This window comes from Gambusia affinis, linkage group LG09 (assembly GCF_019740435.1).
Source record: "Gambusia affinis linkage group LG09, SWU_Gaff_1.0, whole genome shotgun sequence".
Lineage (NCBI taxonomy): Eukaryota > Metazoa > Chordata > Actinopteri > Cyprinodontiformes > Poeciliidae > Gambusia > Gambusia affinis.
Genome location: NC_057876.1, coordinates 7,123,615 through 7,136,564, shown reverse-complemented (window position 1 = coordinate 7,136,564; position 12,950 = coordinate 7,123,615). Strand labels below are relative to the sequence as shown.

Here is a 12,950-nt window from a genome sequence, read left to right as displayed (position 1 = left end):
TAGCGTTTCAAAATTTAATACTGGGGCTTGAATGAGCCATGAACTGGGGGGACTACTTCAAACATGTGCACCATTGACCAAATTAACTTCATGTTATGAAGACATGCCTTCGTGTTTAGTCCCTCATGGACATTTACACCCTCAAAATTCCACCGTATTTTCTGTGAAATTACAGTTTTATGCGTTGAAACCGACACAAATTGGAAGATAATTCACCCCTTTAGAAATCTTGACCAGTAAAAATGGCTGTCATGTCTCTGTGTTCAACCAGAAGTCAATGGAAGAAGTTTGTTAGAGACGATTTGAGATTAAACAGCGTTATGAAGGTCGAGCGACTCGGCAAACAGGACAGGAGGAAAATCTGCGGTAAAGTTTAGGGCAACACCTGTGTCGATGCTTTGAATTGTGAATGTATGGTACGATGGCGCACGATTCAGTCCATCAGCTAAACATTGTGTGAGACAACAGCAAACCAATCAAGACATGGATGTCCACCTAAACTGACGGGCCAAACAGGGAGAGCATTAATCAGAAAAGTAGCCGAGAAACCCATGGTAGCTTTGGAGGAGCTGCAAAACTCAACACCTTGGGTGGTAGGATCTGTCACAAGGTCAAACATTAGTTGGGCTTTCCACAAATCCCTTTTTGGAAGATGTAGCTGTAATGATTCCTCAAATGAATTCGAGTACCTCGATTATTAAAATTCCTCGAGGAAAATGCATCTGCCTCGAAGCGTCATTAAATTCTGTTTTATTGTGTAGTAATTGTGTTGGGCAGCGCTTTCACTTTTGCCGGAGTCGTTGACGAAAGAGTTAGCAGCATAACGTCCAATTTTCTGGGTTTTTAGTCGTTTTTCGGGGGACAAAATAAGCAATCTTGGAATGTTGAAATCTTCCCATAAAAAAACTAGAGCCTGAGACAAATGTTGACCTTCCAGCTCTTCAAGCTATTTTACAAAGAAATGTCAATTTCTACAAAGCTGGTCGAGACAAAAAAGATTGCCAGTTGTCACTGTAGCAAACAGTATAAATGTCTACAAAGTATTAATTTGTTTCTGCTTGTAAAGTAGTTTGAAAAGCACATGTCAGTTTCCTTCCAATTTAGCAATCAGGCATGGGATTATTTTTGTTTGTTAGCTACACAAAATTGCACGGTAATACTTTTGACATTTTTGGTTGCGGCATGTCAGCATATTCTCTGCTGATTGCCAGCCAGAAAGCCATGGCAGAACAGAAGACAATGATGGGAGAAAAGAAGAAGAAAAGAAAAAAAAAAAACACCATATCTTCTTCCCTTAGAAAAACCATGACAGCACAGTGCAACCAATTTTCGAATAAAGCTGAGCTAATACAAGTCTGCTGCAGATGTAGCAATCCTGAAATCCCAAACGTTACAGCTGCTGCACCGCGTGTCGGGCCGAGCCGAGCCGATGCCTCTCCCAGGAGGAGCCGTTCTGAATACTCATATATTGTTTTCTTTTAATGTTGTTACAGGACACAATGATTCGCCTGAGATGCTACAGAATGAGGGATGCAAATTTTTCTAAGGGATGTGCACATTGCCGTTTTGCTTAACAAATTTCCTTTGAAAGGTAAAAAAAAAAAAGAAAAAAAAAAAAGAGCTTACAGTGGAAAATAGGGTGCTGGATAAATAGAGAAACAATGCAAGGTATATGTGATGCTGAAAGGAGAAAAGTGCCTAAAATGACTCTCTGCTATTTCCTAACAACAAATATGTTTTACAATGGGTGCTATTGATTTCAAGCTTATATGATTTGTTTATCTGGAAAATTGCTACAGCTCTTTTCACCGATACCTGAGCGGAAAGCCTTCAGGCTACGAGAAACAATGCTCAGATATCCAGCGGCTCCATATTACATCTTCGCCACACTTCAGAGTTCTTATCAGAGAGCGGGGCTAACCATCGGACAGGCGCGTGGACGCCATGCATTCAGGCGGCCCCGTGACTCAATCTCCGAAAAGCGCCTTGTTCAGAACTTAAAGTATGCATTTTCAGGTGCAAGGCTGCAGAATGAGAAATAAGGTGAAGAATGGGATATGTTTTTGTTGTTGTTGTTTTTTTATCGGACTATAACAAATAGTCCCCGTCCTTGAACGTTAAACGCTGTTTTGGTTTCCGTCAAAGATGACAAGCATCTGTTTGCGACGGCGTAGATGGAAGATTAGCCCACTTAGCTCCCAGAAATCAATCTGCCACGCAGCTCAGGCGCTCCTTGTGGATCTTTTCAGGCCCTCCTCCGCAGGGCTAATGTTCTTTCCTCACTCATTTCACTGTAATCAACAACTTCATAAAGGAGGACGCGCAGGAAGTAACTGTCTGAATCGCTAATCGCCAAATCCAATTTCTGGAATCAATGGCATTGATCAGTCAATTAATGTAGCATCCACAATGCAGCCAGCTTTGCTTTGGGTATTTTGGGAAGGGTTTTAGTGGTCGAATGCATTATTGAGAGAGGCTTTTTACCAAGAAGTGGCTGATGCAGAGAGCTTAGGAGGCCGTCACTCATGGAGTTAAGCTTTATTTGCAGAGCTAGTTAGTGTGAACAGCCTTTCAGTCCTGCAGTGTGAGGGCCGACGTTTATTTTACAGGAGAGCGGGAATATCAGTTGTGTTGAACGAGGCTTTGCCTTGTCAAGAATATTGATTAAGTAGCTTTGAGTCTCGTGTTTTGTGTGATCAAATGTCCGCACATCCCTGCAGGTTGACGTTTGGGGTGTGCACGTTGTTGTAAACACAGGACCTCTTTGCAGTTTTGTGTTTCTGCCATTACTGGTAAGAAGATTTAAGATTCTAGTAATGCTGTTGCTTTGACTTAAAGTCCTTTAGATGAATTTTGTGGCGAAATGGGGAGATGCCTGAAAAGCCGTCTTTGGGTCAGCAGTGGACTACTAGGGTTGTGTTTGTCGGTTGTCTAGGTTAGAATTTATGACTAACACTAATAATTGCTTAACAACATTATTAATAAAACTAGTTACTTGGATCAACACTTGGTTTTCTGAAAACAGCCAAATCAGTCTGGCTTATAGCTGCCTGATAAGGGTTAGGTTTTAAAATAATAGATGAAGGTGTAAGTCCAACACTGTTGTTATCTGAGCAGCAATATGCTATACAAGCTATTATTTTAGGAAGGTCACAATATGGAACAAAATACAGACAACCTCTCTCAAATATATCGCCTGACTTTCTTTGTTTAGACTAAATTCGGTGAGGAGGTGTGGATTCCAAATCAAAATCTTTTCCAGGGCATGCAGTTAATCAGTTAGTTCTCGAGTGGTTTTCTTATAGTCAAAACTATAAGAAAATGAGTGGGCTAACAAAGATGTCGTCGGGTTATTAAAGTGTTAATGGAGTTTGTTTGGTGAGCTGTAGGGGGGAAAACAAGCCGCGACAGTCTGATAGCAAGAGATTTATGATTTCTAAGCTGTGTGAGAACGCCACAGCTGGACTCCGCCGTTTGCCGCTAACAGCTGTAAAGATGGCCTCTGCGTTCAAACGTCCTATTGATGCTAAGCTAAACTCTTAACGCTTCAACTGATCAAACATCAAAAAGCATTTTGAGGTCATTGAAGCATTTATGTAGTTGTCAAAACATACAAACTGAGGAACTGAAGAGCATAATATGTGGTGTAAAGACTAGGTTTAGAATATTCTACAGTAATTAGAATTTTTAAAGCACATTTCATGAGATTTGTGAAACTTGTATTTGTAAAAAAAAAATAGAAAAACTCTAAATAGCACAGGCAGAGCGGTTGTTTTTCCAAAAATATCCCTATAATCTACTTTGGTCATGCTTTTGTGTACTACATTTGTTGCTACGCCTCTGACTTACAGCCTTATGTCATGGTGTTTATGTAAGAGCATCACACTGAGAGAATCTCAAGCTGGACCATGCCGTGTGCCTTTCTTTTTTTCTGTTGTTGTTTACTCCTCGGCCTACTGGGGAATCAGTGAGGGATTTAGATCACAGAGCAGCAGAGGTGGATATCATGAATAGAAAGTGGTGTTCTACTAAGACGCAGCAGGAAAAGGGCCGTACCGTGTAGTCATGGTCTGACAGAAAGTAAGTTCTACCTGCAGTTAAGATATATATATATATATTTTTTTAAAAAACGTCCTTTGAAAAGTTTAAGCCTTTGCTCTTGGCCACACTCAGAGGCCATGAATACTGTAGGACCTTATGGATTTCTCCACGCCACTCAGGCGTGCAGTGGCGATGTGGGATTTGAGCCGTGTCCACTATAAATAGTCAAATGGTCCAGGATGGCTTCCCAGCCCGCTGACAGCTCCCTGACAGGAACTGATCTGCTCTGTGAAGGGACACACAGACTCCATTTCCTGCTTTTCAGTCATGCTCTCATTCTGAAGGGAGCGAGGACACAATGAGCAGTCCTCATTGTGTCACCTCTGCGGCTCGCGCTGCAAACGCGCATTAACCTGCTGTGTGAGAGGATGAAGGCGCGCCGTGCGGCGAGGACGCTGCAGGAGGAGCACAGGAAAGCAAACGTCGGTGCAATATTGTCTTTGCTGCGAGGGCCAGTAAAGGCTGTTGATTCTCCGCGGCGCGTGGGTGTTCAAGTGTGTTGTTTTGTTAGTTTTTTTATTTTTTTTTTCAGAAACTGTGAAACGCTATAAGTATGTGTAGGCGCAAGGGCAGTGCCTGTGTGTCCGTCTGCGGCTGATTGTCAGTGTTTCGTCTCTGAAGCCTCCCCGGTATGCAGGGTTGTGCTCCAGGCCGGCGTGTTTTGAAGTGTGTGTGTGCGTGTGTGTGTGTGGGGGTGCAACACGCACCAGTACGTGTTCTGCTGCTAAACTCGGTATTAGCAACAAGAGATTTCAGGCTTGGTCAGCTATGAAAGCACAACTACGTGACTACGCCCACAGATATAGCGCGCCCTTATCCACTAATTAAAACTCTCTATCACTCCATGTCTCACTTGGCAATCTCTCCATCCTTCACTTCCCCCAATTTTCTCTGCGAGATCCCTCCACCTCTCATTATCTATCCATCACTCCCTTCATCCCCCGTTTGGCATTCAGGCCTCCCTGTTTCTCAGCAGGCACTGCGGGATACCACTAGGTGGCGTTCTGTTTTGTTGCGTTTCGGGTGGTCGTAGGCGTAACGGGGTCCTGTGGGTCCTTCAGGGCCTTTTCGTCACAGCAGTCCCTGTCACATGCCTGAGGAGTCACGGCAGTGCTAACGAGTGGAAGTTGAAGTTTCTTAAGTCCTGTCTCTCCCTTTCCGTACACACACACACACACACACACACACCATACACACTCTCACTCCAGGAGAGGCGTCTTCTTCTGACAGCTCATTGTTTACTCCCGTAGGACCTGTAGCCTGGATCTGCATCTGTAGCTGGAAACTGTGCTGCTGTTCTCATCCGATGATTAAGCCATTGCTCCAGGAGACAAAAAGACAAAACAAAAAAAGAATCAAACCGGTGAGCTACAATGGGGATTGTCACGATTTGACTTTCGAAGTATCTGCTGTGATAAGTTTGAGCTGCAACATAAACGCGTTTCTTTAGGGGTCTCGTCGTCACCCTGCCAGCCCGCGCTGCGTGTGTCGAAAGTGGAATTTTTCTCGTCTCTGCGCAAACAAGCTCCGAGGTGGAGAAAGAAGCGTAAAAGGCCGGAGCTCACAAAGAAAGTATCTCCCATTTTGCTGGTGTCTCTCTTGGCTCTTATGAAAATAAGATGCTCCCTGCATGGTGGAAATGCATTTGTAATCCTTGAACTATACTGTATCAATAATCTGAGAAGCTAATATTGTCGGATGGCACTCCGCTCTCCCCATCCGCCTTGTTTATTTACCCATGTGAAACTCAATTTCTCTGCCTCTGTCTGGCTCCAATCCTCTCTGTGCCTCGCTCTCTTCCCTCCCCTCTCTGCCTCTTCTCTCTCTCTTCTTCTCTCTGCTCTTGTTCGTCATGATTTGAGCTCAATCGCATGAGATATTGGGGAATGGAAATCGGTTTTGACTCGTCCTTGTGGTTCTCGGCGGATGCGCGCAACGATCTCTGCTGAGTTGTTTGTGTTTATGGTGGATATCTGAGGGGCCCCCGCCCCTCTGGAGATGACTCGGAGTGCAAATCCTGTTTAAAGGCAACTGGGTATGAGAGTCTTCATCGCTTCCTCTAAGCAGATTTGCACACACACAAAATAAAAAATAGCGCCTTGGCCCACAATTGCACAGTTTGAATAAATAAATGGATAGGAAATGGGGGGGATCAAGCGGGTGAAGGGTCCTATTAGATATTATTGCATCTGTGTAGCCATGGATTATCACTCCCGCCCTGTTGTATGTTTGGCTGAATGTGTGTGTGTGTGTGTGGAAGAGAGAAAAAGAGAGAGGGAGGGTTTGAAACGAAACAAAAAGGGCTAGTTGGAGACGAGAGGAGGAAGGGAATCACGATGTAATGCGATGCATGTGTTGCGCTCAGCGTTGTCACTCTGTATTAATGTTAAACTGAGTGCTGAAGAGTTCATTACACAGTGATTAATTATTGATTAGAAATGAATTAGGAATGAAAACCCGCAATGGCATGTACGTACATTGTCAATGGATACAAGCTCTTACTGTCAATCCATTTGTAGCACAAATAAAGTGCCACTCATTTGTGTAGGTTTATACCATGAGGTGGTCCTACATTGTGTTTACGTCTGGAAGCAGAGGCAGATGGGTTGCCAAGGGGGCGCTGTGGGAAAATTCACCGGGAATGTTTTACGCAACAAATACCAAGATATACATGAAAAGTTAAGTGTGAAAACAAGATAAGTCAAGTAGATTTGTACGACACATTTCAGCACATTTGCCCTTTATTTGTATCTTTTACCTCTAAGTTTCTAAAGGGTAGGGTGTCCTGATTCTTTTTGTTGCTACCCTGGACCTTTTAAAGATTGAAAAAGTCCAGGGTCAGGCTTGGAGGAGAAAGGGGTCGGCCAAGACTTGTTGTTTTATTTATTTATTCATTTTCGTCCTAATCCCTCTTTCTTTGTCTTCACCCCTTGGCCGTTAATGTTATAACATTATAAGAGTAGTCTTTTCTGCCCTGTTAGAGCAATTAATTGCTATGCATTAAAACATATTCCTTTGGTGGCACCATGTACATCACACATCTGGGGTGGTCATCAAAAATGCTGGTAACACCCACGTGGTTTTGTCAATATTCAATAAAAAAAAAATTTAAATTCTTTTTCTTTTTAAATTTTACAAGCTTGTTTTGTGATTTTCTTTTTCTTTTTTCATCCGATGTTAGCTTAAAAGCACTTCTCCGTTCTCCTTTTAATATCTGTTTCGTTTTGGTCTACGAACAAAACGATGAACAAAATGGTAATTAGGGTTTCCAAAAAGTCATTCGAGTATTTATGTTTTTATTCTGGTATCAGTGCAGTACTATCTATTTCCCCCTCCAGTTTTGTTTGCTCAGGTGAACTGGACAAGATATCAAACTAAAACCACTGGTATGGATCAAACCAGTGGTTAACAGGTTTATGGTAGGGATCCCAGTGGGAGTTGTGAATCAGCAAGAGTAGAATCTCAAAAATCCTGCACTTGCATTTCCTGAAGACCTTTTAGGATATAAAAAAAGACTAAAAATAGTCAGATTTTCACAATAAATAATTGACGTAATTATATACTTAAAAACTCTTATTTTGTAATTTATTTGGCAGTATATAATCAAAAACGGAATCAGAGCTAATTTAGGTTTTAAATCATATATAAACTATATTAAAATAGATTTAGGACTTCCTGATAGAAGAATTGTTTGCACCGTTTTCCTGCAGTCATCTTCCCCAGGTCAACTCCCTGAACACCATGTACTCCATTGCTTAACATGCACATAAAAAAATGATGAGTGACTTAACACAGGAGGGTTTTGAGTATCCCTGTATCTAGCAACCCAGAAGTCCAGAGGATACTTACTTAAACTTTTCTACCAACCCTGAATAGTTTATTTACTTTGGATCAACATTATTAAATTCTTTTTCTTTTTCCTTTGGTTTGTTATTTTGTTTGTATTTCCTTTTAATTCATGTAAAGCACTTTGTATTGCCTTGTTGCTGAAAATGTGCTCTGTAAATAAAATTACCTTTACCTTATTAGGCTTCCTAATGCTGTCCAAAAATATCCATGTCAGCTTAATTGACTGCTGTAAGTTGCCTTAGTTATAGGTGTGAGTGTGTGAGTGTTTGCTTGTGTGTGTGTGTCTCTGTTGCCCGGTGATGGATTGACAACCTTTCCAAGGTGTACCCCGCCGCTCAGCCAATGAGTATGGAAAACAGCCGCCGGCCTACCTGCGACCATAAACGGACAAGTCGGCATTGTCAACTTTTTGATGGATGGATATTTTATAGGAATACATAAAGTTGAATTAAATGCATTAAAAGGATTGCAAGTGAGATTGTATTGTTGTTTTATTTTAGATTCACACTGAAGTTGCTGTGTCCTACAACAGCGTCCCAGTTCAACCAGCAAAAATTTAGCTCAAACTCAACAGTCTTTTCATTATACAGTGGTGTAGAATCAATCTTGACGATATTTATTGTACATGCTATTTTTTATTTTTTTATTTTTTATGATTTTGACAATCTAGACAATTGCTAGCTGCTGCTGGCATACGATACAAGCAGCAAGGCTCTTGCTCATCTTCCCCAAGTCAACTCCCCGTACACCATGTACTCCATTGCTTAACATGCACATAAAAAAATGATGAGTGACACAATACAGGAGGGTTTTGAGCATCCCTGTATTAAAAATTTATTCTGAAACAGTGCTAATTATTCCAACATCCTCCAATGTTTCCACTTCCATTCCAGTTTGTTTTCTATTCCGAGGCGAGCCAAATCCGAGCCCCGTCACTCTCTGCACGCTCCGGTCTGGGCCGGGTGTTTTGCTCAGGTGGCACACGCTGACTTTGTCCCGGAGAACGCTCATGTGTCTTGTTTGAAGTGAGCTTGGCTCTAAAAAAAAAAAAAAAAGAAAACACAACCGCCAGATTTTGACATCAAACCCAAGAATCAAGCCCCCTAATGGGCACCCCACTGTGGGCAAGAATTAGGTGGAATAACCCCTGCTAGCAGGCTTACTTCTCTAAATGCATGGGTCTCTGAGGAGGAGATGAAGGGTGGAAAGTGTTGAGGCTAGGAAGGGCAAGCAGAGCAAATGTGAAATTGAACAAAAGAAAGGAGATGGTTTGTTTTGGTATAGTACACATCTTTATGCAAACAAAACGCCATGCAAGCGACGTGTTCTGATTACGCTCGGTGTTATGAGCGCCTGTGATGATAGAGGAGGGGAGACTGTGTGTCCTTGTGCAGCATTGCATGCTTTCATTCTTGCGTGTAAGAGGGTGGCAGACAAAAAAAAAGAAAGAGGGCCTCTGTGGAGACAGACAGCAGTCAGTGCCTGCAGCAAGCTCAGAGCTCACAGGCTAATGTATACTTGCACCACGCCGTACCAGAGAGAAGGTGACACCAGTCAATCCCGTTTTGACAGGGCAGCTGAGATAATAGCTGGCTTTGATTCCTTGCAATAACTCCTGCCAATCAAAATGAAAGGCATCGTGATTGCAGGGAAGCCACAAGTGTCCGTCGTCAGGCCGTACTGTACGCTACAGGTGTGGGGCTAACATAATTGCCGCGCTAAATTCGCTTTTGTGTTTGCAGTCTTCCGTTGTGATTCGTGCTGTCATTAAAATCAAGGCCAAACACTGAATGGAGCAGGCAGACAAGTGTGGAACATTTACAGATTATTCATGCCATGATGAGGCCTGCGGGCGGGCGGGTGGGGCTGAGATGAAGATGCAAACGATTTGGCCCATATTCCGACAGTTTGCTGTCAAGGGTCAGTGGGCGGTCCGGATGTGTGTGCAGGTGTCTTCACGTGGAGGGGGAGGGGGAGTGCAAGGCCAGGGGAAGGAGCCCTTCAGGTGGAATAAAAGCATTACTGCAGTGGTAGAAAGGTCAGCTGTAAACTTGTATCAGACTAGTGGTGATCACCCTGTGCTGCAGATCTCTGAGGTATTGAGCAGGCACGCTCTAATGGCTTTGATATATGGACTACAGGACTCCCTGAAGAGGTCAATACCATAGCACTTTGTCTCTATGAGCAATGACCCTCTCAAGCTCCATTTAGAAGCTTTATAACTGCAGGAAATAGGCTGGAAAGGCCTCGAACAGGGCACGGTGAAAGGGAACTAATATGAATGAAGTATTTTCTAATCACTCCTTCTGTGCCCTAATCATAGTCCTGATCAATCATTAGTTACGGCGTTATAAGAGCACGATGGTGGACATTATCAGAAGTAGATTTTGACGTGATTGAGAGGCGCAGGAGGGAATGTGAGCAGAGCGGAGCGGTAAAGTAAAAGACTTGATTTATCAGCCTTCATTTTGGGAGACCAATGACACTGAAAAGACTGTTGTCAAAAAGTATTCCATCATCACTTCACGGCGATGGTGAACCGCAGTGTTTAATGAGAGTGACAGACCTGGAGCTCGGTGACGAATTCGATGATTTATCTGCGGCTTGTGAATGGTTGCCTGTAAAAGAGAGATAAAGCTTAGAGTTATTAGTGCAAGCGGTGGCTGCGACTGGCAGAACACTAAACCTTGTTTGATTTAAGCCGGTTTTCCTTTGAACACATGAAGGTAGAGAGGCTGCCGTGCCTCCCGTTTGCGCATTGATTAGGTGGTAACCTTTGGTGTGAAGTATGAAAGAAGATACATACCGAGTATAAATGCTCACGGTAATTGGAGTTTACAGGTGCTGTTCCCATGTGTTCAATAACAGAATTACTGTGCTATTTGTTTTTTCTTTCTGTCTGTGCAATTCTCTTCTCTTCATTTCCTGACCCAATCTTCCTTGATCCTAATTTCCAAATACTGGATGTCCACGGTCGTTTTCATCACTGTTAAAGTCTTACATTAGAAAGACAAGAAAACCAGGCTGAAAATTTGACCTTTTTAGCCACTAGATCATGATGCTTGGTTAGCCAATTTGGTCTCCTTTTAGTCGATCTACGCGTTTTTGTGGACCTCCTTACTCTTTTCATAAAAAGCCAGTGTTGTATTTTCTCTGTCTGTTTGCTTTCCTTTCCTTCTCATCCACCATTCTTGCCTTTTCAGAGTGTGTTTTCTGCGCCGTGGCTTTGCTGAGTGACTAAGTGGAGCCCTACGAGCCATGGAGGAGATGGACAGCAAACCCTACCAGCCACTGTCTAAAGGCCGCCATGAAATGGAGATGTCCTACACCAGCTCGTCCGACGAGAGCGAGGACGGCCGTACTCATCATCGCTCCTACACTTCGCGAGAAACTCTGCCAGACTACACGCACGAGCTTCGCCTCACCCTTGGGTCACACCGTGACAGACAGAGCAACTACAGCCAACCCCAACCAGGTAGTCAACTCTTGTAAACAACTTCTCAGCACAGTTTTGTTACCAGTATCAAGAAACACTGAATGGCTCTGCGTGGTCGAGCCGAACTGAAGAAATCAGTTCCCATAGTCCGAAAATCACGGCATGTTGTTCTTAGCCTCATGTCGTGCTATGTCACAACTCTCATGGGGAACTTTGGATTGTTCTGAATTTCACAGATCGATTTATTTACGTGGAAAACAGCGCTAGGTATCTGTGCCAGGTATAATATTAAACTCCCCGCTGCTCAGTACTGGTCCAATGCAGCGGGAAAACGGTTCACCAGTTACTTTCGTACAGTTTTTTTTAAGATAACGTGAAAAGTGAAATAAGGTTTTCCAGCCCGTCAGTCATTATTTCCTCCTCCTCCGATGAACTAGTGAACTCAATAGTGGTTCTTTTTTCAAATGATTGCTGTTGTAAACCAAACAACAGGAAACACCATGTCGTACACTGCAGCGGGATGGGGAGATCGGCTAGGTGTGTCTTGTGGACCTTGAATGGTCTTTGAGGAAATGAACATCTAAAAACCACGTCACAATGCGTCGATAGTTGGACTTCAGTCTGACCACGCTGGGTCCGCAAGACGTTAATGAAACTATGGCTTTGATAAAAGGCAAAATGTTGTCACCCATCAAGGAGATGCTTTTGCTGTCTTGGTGTCTGCAGTCTTCATGTGAAATTATGTGTCAACTTGGGAAATTGAAAATGGCCCAATTCATCTAACAAATAAATATTTTACTATTGATTATGCTGCATATCTTCATCAAAATACCAATTATTTTCACAGCCATAGTATGTAGTAACGTCCACAGATAAACTTTAGTTTATTTAAGTTTACATACTTCACTCCAAAGTACATATTCTTTCAGGAATCGGAACAAACCTAGAATCCAGAGGAACTCACCTTACTAGTTCATAAATTGCGGCCCAATTATTCTTAAACACGGGGAACTAACAAAGCTTTTTGTTTTACTTTTTCTTCCTTTGCTCTCTCCTTAAGTTTGTTATTTTGTTTCCATTTCCTTCTAATTAATGCAAAGCACGTTGAATTGCCTTGTTGCTGAAAATGTGCCATACAGATAAAATTACCTACCCACCTCCACTACCCCCACCGTACGGGTGGGTTTGTTTACTTCAGCCTCCTGAAAGAAAACCACTAGTACACTTTTCTGTGGCTCACAAAAAGACAGACTTGTCTGTTTTAAATAACTTATGGTCGCAAATAGCATGAATAGTTAAGGTATGGAGACTTAATAACTGTTATTACGATGACACTTATTTAATGCGTTCACAAGCTTTTTGCAGCATCCCTTTTAAGCAACAACATGCTCAGCAACTGGGTGAATAAACTAATTGATTAATCAGCTAATTTATTCTCTCCTTTAAAAAGGTGGAGATGAAATACTGCCTTGTTATGTATTGAAAACAGCAACTTGACATGAAATTAAATCATATTACGATACCTATTTTTACTTTAAGTAATAATACTGGCGCAACCTCATGC

At 42.6% G+C, this 12,950-nt stretch overlaps 1 protein-coding gene across 1 annotated transcript in view; it reads left to right on the top strand.

Annotated features, from left to right (window-relative positions):
• The window catches only part of tenm1 (teneurin transmembrane protein 1), a 277,903-nt gene that overhangs the window by 9,194 nt on the left and 255,759 nt on the right, over positions 1–12,950 (top strand). Inside the window, exon 2 of the mRNA XM_044127788.1 lies at positions 11,154–11,425. Coding sequence (XP_043983723.1) covers positions 11,209–11,425 — 217 coding nt within the window. The 5' untranslated portion in view covers positions 11,154–11,208. The remainder of the gene's footprint in view (positions 1–11,153; positions 11,426–12,950) is intronic.